Source organism: Cicer arietinum, chromosome 7 (assembly GCF_000331145.2).
Source record: "Cicer arietinum cultivar CDC Frontier isolate Library 1 chromosome 7, Cicar.CDCFrontier_v2.0, whole genome shotgun sequence".
Taxonomy (NCBI): Eukaryota; Viridiplantae; Streptophyta; class Magnoliopsida; order Fabales; family Fabaceae; genus Cicer; species Cicer arietinum.
Window position 1 is genome coordinate 56239002 of NC_021166.2, and position 13128 is coordinate 56252129.

At 33.7% G+C, this 13128-nt stretch overlaps 1 protein-coding gene across 1 annotated transcript; it reads right to left on the bottom strand.

The window, feature by feature from the left end:
* Positions 1 to 1449: 1449 nt before the first annotated feature.
* Positions 1450 to 12261, bottom strand: LOC101515385 (1-phosphatidylinositol-3-phosphate 5-kinase FAB1B). The gene is made up of 11 exons (XM_004510509.4): positions 10528 to 12261; positions 9498 to 10229; positions 8653 to 8806; positions 8081 to 8425; positions 6394 to 7254; positions 5978 to 6309; positions 5465 to 5588; positions 5224 to 5394; positions 3477 to 4955; positions 2554 to 2820; positions 1450 to 2084 (listed from the first exon to the last, which is right to left on the bottom strand). The coding sequence occupies exons 1-11, from the start codon at positions 11169 to 11171 to the stop codon at positions 1749 to 1751; spliced, it is 5445 nt and encodes a 1814-aa protein (XP_004510566.1). The 5' UTR covers positions 11172 to 12261; the 3' UTR covers positions 1450 to 1748.
* Positions 12262 to 13128: the final 867 nt, after the last annotated feature.

Sequence of the window (13128 nt, forward strand, 5' to 3'; positions counted from 1 at the left end):
TTGCTTTTTTCCTCAATTATACTTGCTTAATACAATTTTAGGTTATTTTTTATAAAAGAAGAAGACAAATGAACAATGACTTCATAATTATATCGCAAAAAAAATGCTTGGGATGCCTATACTGAAATCTGAAACAAATCAATTTTCTATTTTAAATTAATATTAAAAATAAATTAACCAAGAAATACTTGATATCACGACAAAGTAATTGAAATGGAAATTTATGTGGTTCTTAACTTAAAATATGCATAAGCAACAATAATTTTCTGAAATTCATACTTTATGAAAAAAAAATCTATTATAATAAGAAAAAATATATTTGATGTTATGAACAACACGAAAAACATGTACATAAATTTTGCCTAATTGAAATTTGTGAAGTTATCCATTGGAAATGATTAATTGGGAATGATATAGTCTAACTCACATTTTTCACTTTTCAATGCTTTTATTAACTAGTACATAAGTAGAGAGTCAAGTCATGCATTTAACTTCCCTTATAAACCCAATTTTATCCTCTACTAACTTCCCATTTGATTTTCACATTTCATGGTCTATCTTTTGTTCCCACTAAGCAATTAACTTAACTTTTGGATCTATGGCCAATTAGAGAGAAACATAATGGATGGATTTTGATTCTCTCATGTTTAAATTTAACGTTAAGAGATTATGTTGATAATTATACCATTAAAATTAAAGAGATTATGTTGATAATTATACCATTAAAATTAATTGGAGTCTGCAACTTTAAAACTTTATATAAGTGGACCTCAATGAATTTTAAAGACAAAATCATCAAAATAACTATTTCATGTTAAATTCAAATATGAAAGTATCTAAATCCAAACAAAAGTGGGATTCAAGCTCCGCATGTACGATGTAACCCATTGCTTCAACATTTGTTTCCTATCTTGAAGAAGATGAACTATCATTTAGGTCGTGGTACCTTCAATCAATTAATCACTTCAAAGTTGTAACAACCACAAACGTCTAAAGCATTTATGACTAACGTATCTAATATGATATTGTATGCATAAAGAAAATCCACAACCAAGAAGATGAACTATCCTTTAGGTCGTGGTACCTTCAATCAATTAATCACTTCAAGTTTGTAACAACCACAAACTTCTAAAACATTTAGGACTGGCGTGCCAAATATGATATTGTATGTATAAAGAAAATCCACAACCAAAAACTTCAACAAGATATCACATCACCAAATTCTAAAATCTATGAAGTACGAATACTGACACAGATATCAAATAGATCACTAACACATCAACATCAATAATAATTTGAGAAATTAATTGAATGTAATCAAGATATCGATGTCGTACACCAAAATACACATTCCATTAGAAGTGTGCTACAGAGACAAGAATCCCCCAAATTATCTGAATTCAAAGACATGGTTATGGCAAATGAAATTTGAGATAACTCAAAAGCAAGTCTGAAAAATTATACATGTATATAACTTGATGCTGAAAACATGACTATATGTTTTTTGTACATAGATTTTCATCCAGAGGTCATCAAATACTATTACCCCAGACAAACACCATGTGGCTTCTAACAAGCCCCCTTTGTGTGTATCTTCTAACAAATAATTGATATGACCAAATTACAATTCAACCAAAAGAATTCCTATATATAATTGCAAAACCAAAAACAAACAAAAAAATATAGGGGGAATTGATTATTCCCAAAATGAAAGTAGTAAAATTTACAAAAACACATGAAAGAAAGAATCATTCAGCTAAAGTCCTAGACTGTTGTGTTGTATTGTTTTCTTCACATAAATCACTTTGAGAAAGACTAGGAATAAGAGATGGAGGAGACCACTGATCTGGAAGCATGAGAAAGTAAGTGGTCATTGCTTTTCTGAACCTTTTCTTGTATTGTTTTGGTGATATAACTGTTGGTGATGTGTTCTTTGGTCCTCCAAGGATTCCTGAAGCTTTCACCCATGTTTCAAGATGTTTGTCCCATGTATATTGCCTCATGAAATCAATTATTCCAAGAACTAACTCATGTTTCTCTTCATCCACACCAACAAGTAATGAATAGTCCATTACATCAACTGACTGCAAAACAGGATAACATATGCATGCATGTTAGATAGACATAAGATGGTGTGCAATTTACATGAATAGAGTCCTGATCAGTGTGTGTTTGGTTTTACGGTGGCAAAATTGATTTTAGTTAAAAGTGAGTTTAAAGTAAAATGATTTATCCATGGATATGTTTATGTGAAAGTTAGTTGAAAAAATTTGAGTGTGAAAAATCAAGTTTAGAAGCAAAAGCTACAAACCCTATATTCAAATTAAAATCAGTTCTAATCAAGAACATCCAAACATAACAAAGTATATGTTTGGATGGTGGTGAGTTTACCAAAATCGCGGTGGCTCACTGTGATTCTGCAAATCTCACCGCAAATCCAAACATGCACAAAATCAATTTTAATTATTCAAGATCCCATTTCGCTCTTCCAAAAGTAAATCCAAACATGCACTTAGTGTGTAAGGATAGCACGGATCAAGTTTTGAAACTTACTGCAAGAAAACCAGTATCATTCCAGACAGCTCTTTCTAACAATCTTTTGGCCTTGTTTCCGACAAAAATAGGAGAAGTTGGCATTGCTTCAATCAAGTTCTGGTCCAGAAGAACTTTGTTTTTCCCTGTACTATCTGGATTATACCGAGACCTGGAAGATCCTTTGAGATCATAAAGTCGTGTCACAGTCCTCCTAAATAGAAGATTCTCCATAACCAAAACATCCATCCTTGACTCTTTACCTCCTTTAAGATGCTTCGACGTAACCTTTTTCCAATAGAATGCCATCCAAAAATTATGCGGTTAAGATGATATATGTATTCATATTCAAGTAAAACAAAATACAGAATTATAAATTATAAATTAACAATCCAATTACCAATACATTCAAAGAGATGATTTATTGCATGATTGTTCCCCGTCTTTTGTTTTAATCATCATACAATTTAAGAAACTAAAAATCACTTCAAATTTCAGTAAGTAACCATCTAAACTTCTTTTGATGCATGTTATCTTGCTTGATTCTTACTCCTTCTGTTACTTTTTATTTGTCGCGTTTGTAGAAGATATTCGTTGCTTTTTTATTTGTTGTTTTCAAAGTTCAATGCAATATTAACTATTACTTTGTCAATAATATCATTAACTATTTATTGCAGATAAAGAAATGAGTGGAATGAGATAATAGATAGTTAATGGTATTATAGGAAAAAGACACATAATTTCATCAAAAGTAACAAAACTTATTAGTTGTCTTAGTTCGTGTAAATAACCTTAAAACGACCAGAGGGAGTAATAAAATTTCACAACTAGACTCAATAGTTTCCATCTTTGCCAATGAAATATGATGACTTAGTTACTTCAACATTTGAGGCTCTAAGAACAAAACTATAAAAAAATATTAAAGCATAATAAAAGACAAGTACCTGGTATATGCCAAGAATCTTGGCCAGGCATGTTGGACTTCCAGTTCCTATGGATTCAGAAAGGTACTTGAAGTATTCGGGACCAAATTTTATGAATGATTCGAGCTCGGTTTTGGTAACTTGTTTGATGATAAATCGATCATCCAAGGTTTTTGCAAAGAATACATTACTCTTCCCACCTTGAGCTCTCCATTTCTTACATCGACTCAGAGACCTTATATAGTCGAGCTCTGAAGGACAACAGACTCTTCTTAAGGCTTCAAATCGCTTCGCATAGTAACCAGTCACAGAATATTTTACCTTGCCAAGGGGACCATCTTCTCCAAAGGAAACTCTTGCATGCATAGCTTTTGTATACAACACCGGGTCCAATATAGACGAGTTACGAGAACCAGATATGGACAATATCATATCCTCTATCGACCCAAAACTTTTCTGAGAATCAAAAGCATTGTCGTCAGCAGATGAAAACGACTGGAAAGCACCAGACTCAGAAAAATATGATGAGGCCAACTCAGAACCTTCTTTTGGTCTGTCTCCTTCATCCAATAATTGGGAATGATATTCTGGTGACATCAAGGCATATGCTATAATACTCGAGGGTTCATCATCATATATTGGAATTACAGTATCATTAACACCAATCGGAAGAAGCATCCTTGCCCCACCTTGGAGTTCCAGCTTCCCGAAAGATGATACAAAAACAGGATTATAGTCGACCAGTGTTTCAAACTTCTGGCTACTAGCAAACAAATTCTTGTTAAATTGGCGATAGAAGTTTACAAATGGCATTCCTAACCAACTTAAAGAGTCTTCCATACTATCATGACCTTTAGAAGCAGAATAGATACTCTTGGAGCCATTCTGGTCTTCCATGCGATCTCCGAGATAGTATGTTTCTCTTTGTGTAGTGGTCGTCAAAGCATCTGCCATAGATATATCAAGGTTAATTACGGAAGTGCTTTCCTTTTGAGTTCCAATTCCTGAGTGGTTTTCACCTGTCCATTTTGCATCAAGTGTATCAGACAAACTAGGTACGACAGGAAATGGCCCTTCAGAGAGAGCTCTGCGAACACCCCATTCAAGTTCTAAAAGGTCAGATTGATCATTTATGCTTTTGCTGCTCGAAAGATTAGGTTGTTCTTCTTTCTCGTTTTGCTTATTTTTGGCCATGTCGATTTCTTGATGAAATGCATCTGACTGCGTTGGATCGCTGTGAATGGAGTCAACACTACTGAATCCCCTTCCTGCCAAGGAGACCGCAGTCGTCAAACTTTCATCTATAGGAGGTATTTCCTTATCCTCTGAAATTGAACAAGTTTCACTGTTGGAATTAGATAAGCTGGCTGCATAAATAAGGCGGTTATCCCACATATATGATTGGAAAAGCAACTGCCTCCACAATCGATTAATTTCCAGAATGTCGATCCCAGGTTGCCCATTTCTCTTTTCTTGGTTCATAATCTTTTCAAGAGTTTCCTAAGTAAACAAAAGAGAGAACCATTTAACCACAAGCCTTTCAAGATATGTGTATGTTGCTTCAACAATAGAGTTTAATAAAAAATTCCACCCTATTTAGACTGCTAGCATAACAAGACTCCTATAACAATAAGATGATACATATCATAATTTTCTAAAACAAGAATGTTCTTATATGACTCTTAAGACTAAAAGTTAGTGAAAACAATTAATCATTGTAGTTAATGAATGAAGCTATAAACTCAGGTATAACTACCAAGGACCTGACCTCAAATTCCAGTTTCTCCTTTTGCAACATCCCCTCCAGTTCAGCAACTTGGCGTCTTAATTCAGGTGTTTTCTGGCCGCTACTGGTTTGGGCTGCGCTAGATCTTTTCTCTCCAATTTGACTAAGACCATTGAGTATTTCAGAGAATAAAAGCTCTGCTCGGTTGACCACCTGTAACAACCAGAAATTAGGTTCACTGTCGTACACAAAATTATAAAATCCAAGGCTTCAAATATCAAACCTCATTGGATTCTTTCTGTATCCAATCCTGATTCCCATAATCAAAATTCAGTTTGTGTGGTGGAAGGTAGACTGAGTGAACATCAATTGATGCATATCGAAAACAAGCAACCATTTTCCCAAATCTGCAAGAGAAATAAGAGTGTGGTTGAATTAATGCATCCCACAAACGAGGTCATAAGATTCCTTCTCTTACTTACAGGTTGATACAATATTAAAAGAGTTTAATAAATATACATTGACAGTGTAAATAAGTTTTATACATACGTTCAAACTTATTTCACCATCTTACCAGTCCAAGATGGTGAAATATGACAATATATATGCGTAAAACTTATTTACATTGTTCGCGCATAGTTATTAAACACGCAAAATATTTTTCAAACTCAACCAATATTATCTTACATCATGAAGTTCATTACCAATAAAAAGGAGAGAAAGGCCACATACATGACAATTTTGTTATAAATATATAAGACGTGGACTATATATCACGGGAGACTATAATAATTACCCATAAAAACGAAGACAATCTCTGTGAAGAGAATGGCCACAGCTTGCCACCCTGCTGGCTGCAGCATGGTTTGAGAAACTGAGCTCTAAAAATTTTCCAAACGATAAACCCCAAGCAGCATCAGACATTACTATTCTCTGTGTGGCAGGAGGAAAGCCGTTGATTCTTGGACACCGCAAGCACCTATGCCACATCCAAATCTTTCCCTCCCTTTCACCAGGAAGGATAATTTCTGGTAGTTTCTTGACTGATATGGTAAGCGTTCCCTGTCGATGAGTATAACAATGCACATGTGCTTCCGATGGCATATCACAAGAATGACATCGATAACCCTGGAAAGTAAAGACATTTATTATAGTAAAAGTTATTTCCTTAGTTCTAACAAAATCACATTTATTCACATAGCAGACAATTACCTGATCAAATAAATGGTCCCGCAGAAACCGACCCAATGGTTTGTCAAAGCTTCCATAGTATTTAATTCGAAATAGATGCGACCTCTCACACACAGTTCCTTTCCATACGCACCGGGAGGACAAAGACACCAAAATGCTTTGATGGTCAGAGGGAGATGGAGGAAACTCTTCTTTTTGAGGAACTGGTTCTTCATATGTGATTACAGTATGGTTTTGAGCATAATTTGGAGATAACGACTCTGAAGCACTTAATTGATTTGCATAGATTTGGCTATGACCATTTCGAGTATTTGAAGCTAAAATGCCTTGATATATTTTCTCTGCACTTTCAGAATCATTTGCAAAGGGATCATCCATGACTACCGGAGTGTTATCCACCATAGAAGTTCCTTTCACCGAAGGTTGATTAGAGTCCGTATCATTTCTCTCTTTATTCGTGCACAAAAGAAGCTTCGTGCGGTATGGATCGGGAATTTCATCTCCTGAAGCAACAATGGTGGAGTACAAGGCAGTTGAATGGTTAAGATCTGATCCAGGTGGCGTAGATTGAGAAGAACCAATAGATAAGGATAGTTCAGCCATTGTGACACTTTTGGTTCTCCGTGGTTCAGTGTTGGGTTCTTGGCCCTGAGACTTTTCATTGCCGGGAACACTAAAACCAGGAACCGTTGAGATGGACCTTTGAATGGATGATGCTTTATTTGGAAGGGCCAGACTGTTTAATGGAAGTTCCGGCAAGGAGACTCCTTCATCAGCAAGAAAAGATGTTTCCATAGCCAAATGGTATGCAGCAAAAACTGCATACTGAACCACATGCTTTACCTTTTTCAGTTCATCCATGTCAGCTCCTCTAAGTAAAATCTGTTTAGTTATAAACACGAGAACAATTAATTCTTCTTACAATCTTCAAATGAAAACTAGGTTATAATGAAATAACATGTAAACAATCAGTCAACATAATAGATGAACTTTTTTTAGTAAAATATGTCAAAGGAAAAGGAGGAACTATTTCAAAAAATAAAGGCTATTATGAATATGGTTATCAAATCGAGATTCAAATCATGAATTGGAAGATCTGTTTTCCAAATCGTGAATTGAATCTTCTTATGAATCGTAAGATATGTTCATTATCAATAAAAATATGACATTTTTAAGTAAAAACAAATGACATAGGAAAATTATAAGTTGATATATCATATATTAGAATGAATTAAGATTCACTATGGGATATATTTCAAAATAGATACACACTAGGGATTCATATCAATTGAATTCAGTTTCATATCGAATCAAGAACCAACTTGCATGTGTCGTAAAATACTGATAACCATGACTAGGAAAATCTTTTATTAATATCTCAAACATGCCCCGCCTCTCACCCAATAAGTCTTTGCAAAAGGTTTGATTACCTTGGACAAAAAATAGGTCGGCCTTGTTGAAATATAATTAATCGGACGAGGGTGGTAAACTCATGAACACGTGGCAAAAGGTGTGATTACCTTGTTAGGAACCAACTATTCTAAAAGTTTAAGCTATTAGAAGGACATGATTACAATCATCCATGTGGTTGCATAGCACAACACAGGTTATCTTTTTTCTTGAAAGATAATCTGTAATTTCAAGTCAGAATTGCTGGCATATTTTTTTCTTATTATGTAGAAATTACATAAAATAAATAAAGACTTACTGTGCAACCTAATGGTTTTGGGCAACCTTCAAAAAACATCAATGTTTTCACTGTTTTTTTCGCACCCTGACCAGCACCAGTTAGGTCTTCAAGAAACTTTTCAACACGCAATGTTTCACAGAAACCCAACTTTTGTGACGAAAGATGATCAATTGAAGGCACTATTTGAGTGCCTGTGCAACGTGCTATGCGCTCCAAAAGCGGTCTCTTTACATTGAGAACCAGAGTTATGTCTTTGGCAAGAAGATATTCCTGTGCATATCGAGAAACCGATTTCTCTACCAGAAGGATATTTGGCTGGTGTGAAGCTATCTTTGCCACTGCCATCTTCAGATGGTCCATTTCCTACATAAAGAGCATAAACCATTAGCATAAAACTCATAATAGCCTATGAACCAGACTAAGGGTATGTTTTGATTGTTGTTATAGGATAGAATAAAATTGGAATGGTATAGAATGATATGACATCAATTTTTTTAAAATTAATTAGCTTATTCTATTCAACTCCACTCCATCATATATCACCAATCCAAACATACCCTAAAACTTAAAAAGTGGCACACAAGAATAACCTGCTGCAATAGGGTATCTACACTAGACAAGAGATTGGTTACACGCTGATATTCAAGAGCCCCTCCAAGGATCAACAAGCGAGGTTTATCCACTTTTGACCTCATTCTCCGATGAGCAACATTTTTCTTACAAACAACTCCTTTAACCACCACACTGTAAGAATATAAATCCAAGGAGTCAATCAAATGGAATGCTAGGACTGTGGTATATAAAAATTTCTCTTTGACCCATGATAGAGTTTTTCATAATATATTGCAGGTATAACAAGAAACGAAATGTAGGGATCAACATAAAATCATTTGAATTACAATTAACTATCCTAATGGTGTAGATTTTGGTGAAAATTAATAAAAGGATTAAATATATGATTGATCCTGTAATTATGCGTTTTTTTGTTTTAGTCCTTGTAAGCTTTTTTGTTTGATTTTTGTCCTTATAAATATTTTTGCTTTTGTTTTTTATCCTTGCTATTTTATTTTAGTCCCTGTAAAATTGGTTTTTATTGGAATGAGTCCCTGCAATATGTATAACATTTGATTTTAATCCCTCAATTATTAGAGATACAAAGAATTGCAAGGAAAAATTTCAATAAAAACCAATTTTGCAGGAACTAAAACAAAAGAACAAGGACCAAAAACAAAACAAAAATATATACAAGGACAAAAATCAAACACAAAAACTTACAAGGGCTAAAACAAAAAAACACATATTTGCAGGGACCAATCATATAGTTAAGACGTAATAAAATAACTTCTTGTGTACAAGTTCTTATTATTTCCACTATTATTTCCATGAAAAAAAAACTAGAGGTTAAAATCGTATAAAGCATTGTATAACTATTTACCTTTCAATGCGGTGCCCACATGCTATGCATTTGACTTTAGCATAACCAGCCGGGTCCATCCCTCCACCTTTGCTCATATCTGGTTTCAGTAAATTAGCAGCTTCCCATGACAAAGATATGATTATTTCCAACCAACTGTTTTTGTCATTGTCTTCAACCGGTAGGTTCTCTACCTGTAACAGCTGAGATACCAATGCCCTAAAGTGCCCATCAACTACATTCTTCATTACCATCTTGTGCTCCTCATTTGACCTATCTCTGTGTCGAGACTCCCCACTTCCAAAACTGCTTGAATTGCGCAGATAACCCCACTCTCCGGTGCTGTTCCCCTCATTATCATCGTCGTCGTCAAAAAGAATCGCTTCCCGATCATCTTCTTCGTCTTCTGGTTCCGGAGGGAGCCACAGAAGTCCATTATTTTCAAAATCAACAGGTTCAGCATCAACATCCTCTGAAACATATAACGAGGAAGGTGCTTCATTTTCATCACAGATATCTGGTTCATCTTCATTCTTTGAAATAACTGGTGTTCCCTCCAAACTCTGTGCATCAAAATTGTAGTTTGAAAGTTTTGCATCAATGTTTTCTCCGTCGGGATGCACTTTCGGTGAGCCATCAATGTTGCTTATCCCGTCAAGCACAGCTTGTCCATAGTAGCTACTCACTTGAGGATATTGCCTCATATCAGAATCTGACCGATATACACCATACTCATCCTCATCATCATCACTCCTAAAGAACGAAAAAAGCATATGATTTATTAAATCTTTGTAGCATTGATACTTCTGATCAAACACGTGTCCAATACGTGTCGGTGTTTAACATCGATACCTTGATTACATTCAATTAATTCATTCTCTAAAATTATTATTAGTGTCAACATGTCAATGTCGTGTCCAGGGCTTCATAGGTTAAAATCAATATAAAAACAAAACTACTTGAGAAATGTTTGATTAATGAAATATCAAGATGAACAATCAAGCATTAATTTTCTCTATCTATAATGAATATAAGATAAATAGTGCAATACCTGTTCGATGAGAAGCCATATTGCTTTGGTAAAGGGTCCCCTAGGTCTGCTACAAGATCAATATTCCTCCCTCCTAAGGCTGATGATAAACCTTCCCTATCAGTATCTTTTCCCCTCATAGGTGATTGATGTAGGTTCACACATGAACCCTGTTGGATTTGTTGATAAGATCCAACTGAATAAGGCATGGAGCAAATAGTAATGTTACTACTGTTAGCGGTGGCACTGGTTTTACTGCTAGCCACGCTCGACGTTGACATTGTTCGTTCGAGATTGGAAACCTGACCACCGTTATCAAAAGTAACTATACCCTGCTCCCATTGCTTGTAACAGTAATTGCACACACGAATCTTTTCCGACTCATCCCAAGAATTCCTTTGGCTGCTAAATGGGGCAGGAACCGAGTTTGTTGTACACTTGGAACAGAAAATTCGTCCACAAAGACGACAATGGTGTCTGCGATTAAAGATAGTAAACTGGGAATCACACTCGTAGCATACTCTACAACTGTGATCCGGCATCCAAAAATCCCTAGACACGTTTGCTGGCTCAGATTGCCAGGGAATCCATGATTTAATGATACTGACAAGTTCAGAAAAGGTCTTGTCTATTGCATCCATTGACAAACAACCTAGCTTCTGCATTCATCATGATTCTCCCATTTGCCAATTCTAACAAACCATTTCAGAATAGCGAACTAATCAAGAATAGCCAACCTTGAAGATACTAAGCCGCTATACTTGTAAGTCACAACTCAATTACAAACCCTAAAATTCTGAAATCCGCCTCTTCTACATCCACAAACAATCCCCAACCACAACAAGGCAGATTGCGGTTCTATACAACAACTTCATCATTGAAATCCAAATCCACGCTCGGAAAAAGATCAATTACCACCTCTATTGAAACTTGTTGAATTCTAATTATCAATAAAAGAACCCTATTTCTCTTAACAACTCAACAATTCAGCTCCTACAAAATCACTCTTCACTACTAAACAATAACTACAACATAACTCAACAATAAATTTCAAACAAACCAAAGTCCAAGTAAATGAATGATGGAACAAGTCACCTTATAACAACCAGGAGAGACAAAAAAAGCTCATAAAAGAAAAATGAAAAAAGCTTGATACAAAAATGCCAACTCAAAAGGTCATGAAAACTTTAACCCCAAATTAAAAAACCTAAATTCTTTAACCAATCAATCAAACAAATCAAAGGAACCCAGATGATCAAACAGGAAAATCAAACACAAAGTTCCGTCCAATTCTGATCAAAATCCCTCATTTACACAAGATTACAATCAGATCCTTCTCAACTCAATCAATCAATAATAGGGTTGCAAACAAAATTTGCACCAAGTAGCCAATAGAATCTGTTACACCAAAAACTTCAAACGGAGAGGGATGAAGAAAAATCAAGGGAAAAAAACACCGACCCAGAAACGATGCGTTGTAGAACCAATCATCTACGACTTCAAAATTGGATCTTGACAAACATAATCGTAATCCACAAAATGATCCTATAATTGATGAGTAATATCTGAAATTGAGGGGAATAATAATAATAATAATAATAATAAATAAATAAAAGTATTAATGATTGTAACAAACAACTCTCTATAATGCTATCCGTTTATATGAATTTGGAAAAGCATGGATCATTAGAAAAATCGGATTTTTGGTTATGAAATTCGAGTAATGACTTCTCCATTTGCATTTTTTTTTTTTGTTTCATCGTTTTCTCATACAGACACCTGTTTATATCAAAAAATTATAATTAAGCTGTTATTAAAATTACTACTTTTTTCCATAAAAAAATAATATTATTTTTTATTCAGGAAAAAAATTAAGATTACAGTTTTTTTTGTCAATTTTTTATTATAATTTTTTTATGAAATTTAAGTTACTAAATTTTATGTAAATTATCAAACAATAATATGTGAGTCAACAAAATACTACTACATTTTTTTTTTTAAATAATAATAGAAAACAGTTATACACCCTTTTCAAAATAAAAGTCATTCATATTATAAAAAAAAAAAAGTCAATAAAATTTTTTCTATGCATATTAAAAAATAATAAATACATAAATAAATATACTTTTACAAAAAAATACTTATGAAATATTAAATATTATCGTAAATACCAGCATCATCAATTTAAAATAATTTGCACAATATTAATTAAGATAAAATAAAAAGAAAAAATCATATATTTTAAATATAAAAGGGCAATTAAATTTAAAAATTTATGTTGTTGAAAAACTTATTCTAAATGAAATGCAAAAACATGTCTACGATAATGTCAAATAAAAAAAATTATACTTTATGTAATTTTATAAATTTAATGGATTTGCATATTTATTAAAAAAAAGGACTTTTATTATTATTGTCAAATTAGTTTATATTTTGAAAAGGAAAATCATAAAACTAGTTATTAAAATAGTAATGTGCCAAAATAATTTTTATTAGATATTAGTGTGAATTAGTTTATATTTTTAAAAAATTATATAATTTTGTTTGTATTTTATTTTATTTTAATAAAGTCAAACAAGTAACATGTCACCTTAAGATTTGTCAGAGTTTATAACAGAAAGG

What these genes read in the sequence shown, in the direction of transcription:
- LOC101515385 (XM_004510509.4), bottom strand. Translation starts at nt 11,171, where the DNA reads ATGCAGAAGCTAGGTTGTTTGTCAATGGATGCAATAGACAAGACCTTT. An exon ending in TATGGCTTCTCATCGAACAG is followed by an intron (nt 10,230 to 10,527) that starts GTATTGCACTAT and finishes TTCGTTCTTTAG; the next exon opens with GAGTGATGATGATGAGGATG. An exon ending in AGATTCTTGGCATATACCAG is followed by an intron (nt 2,821 to 3,476) that starts GTACTTGTCTTT and finishes TATTGGAAAAAG; the next exon opens with GTTACGTCGAAGCATCTTAA.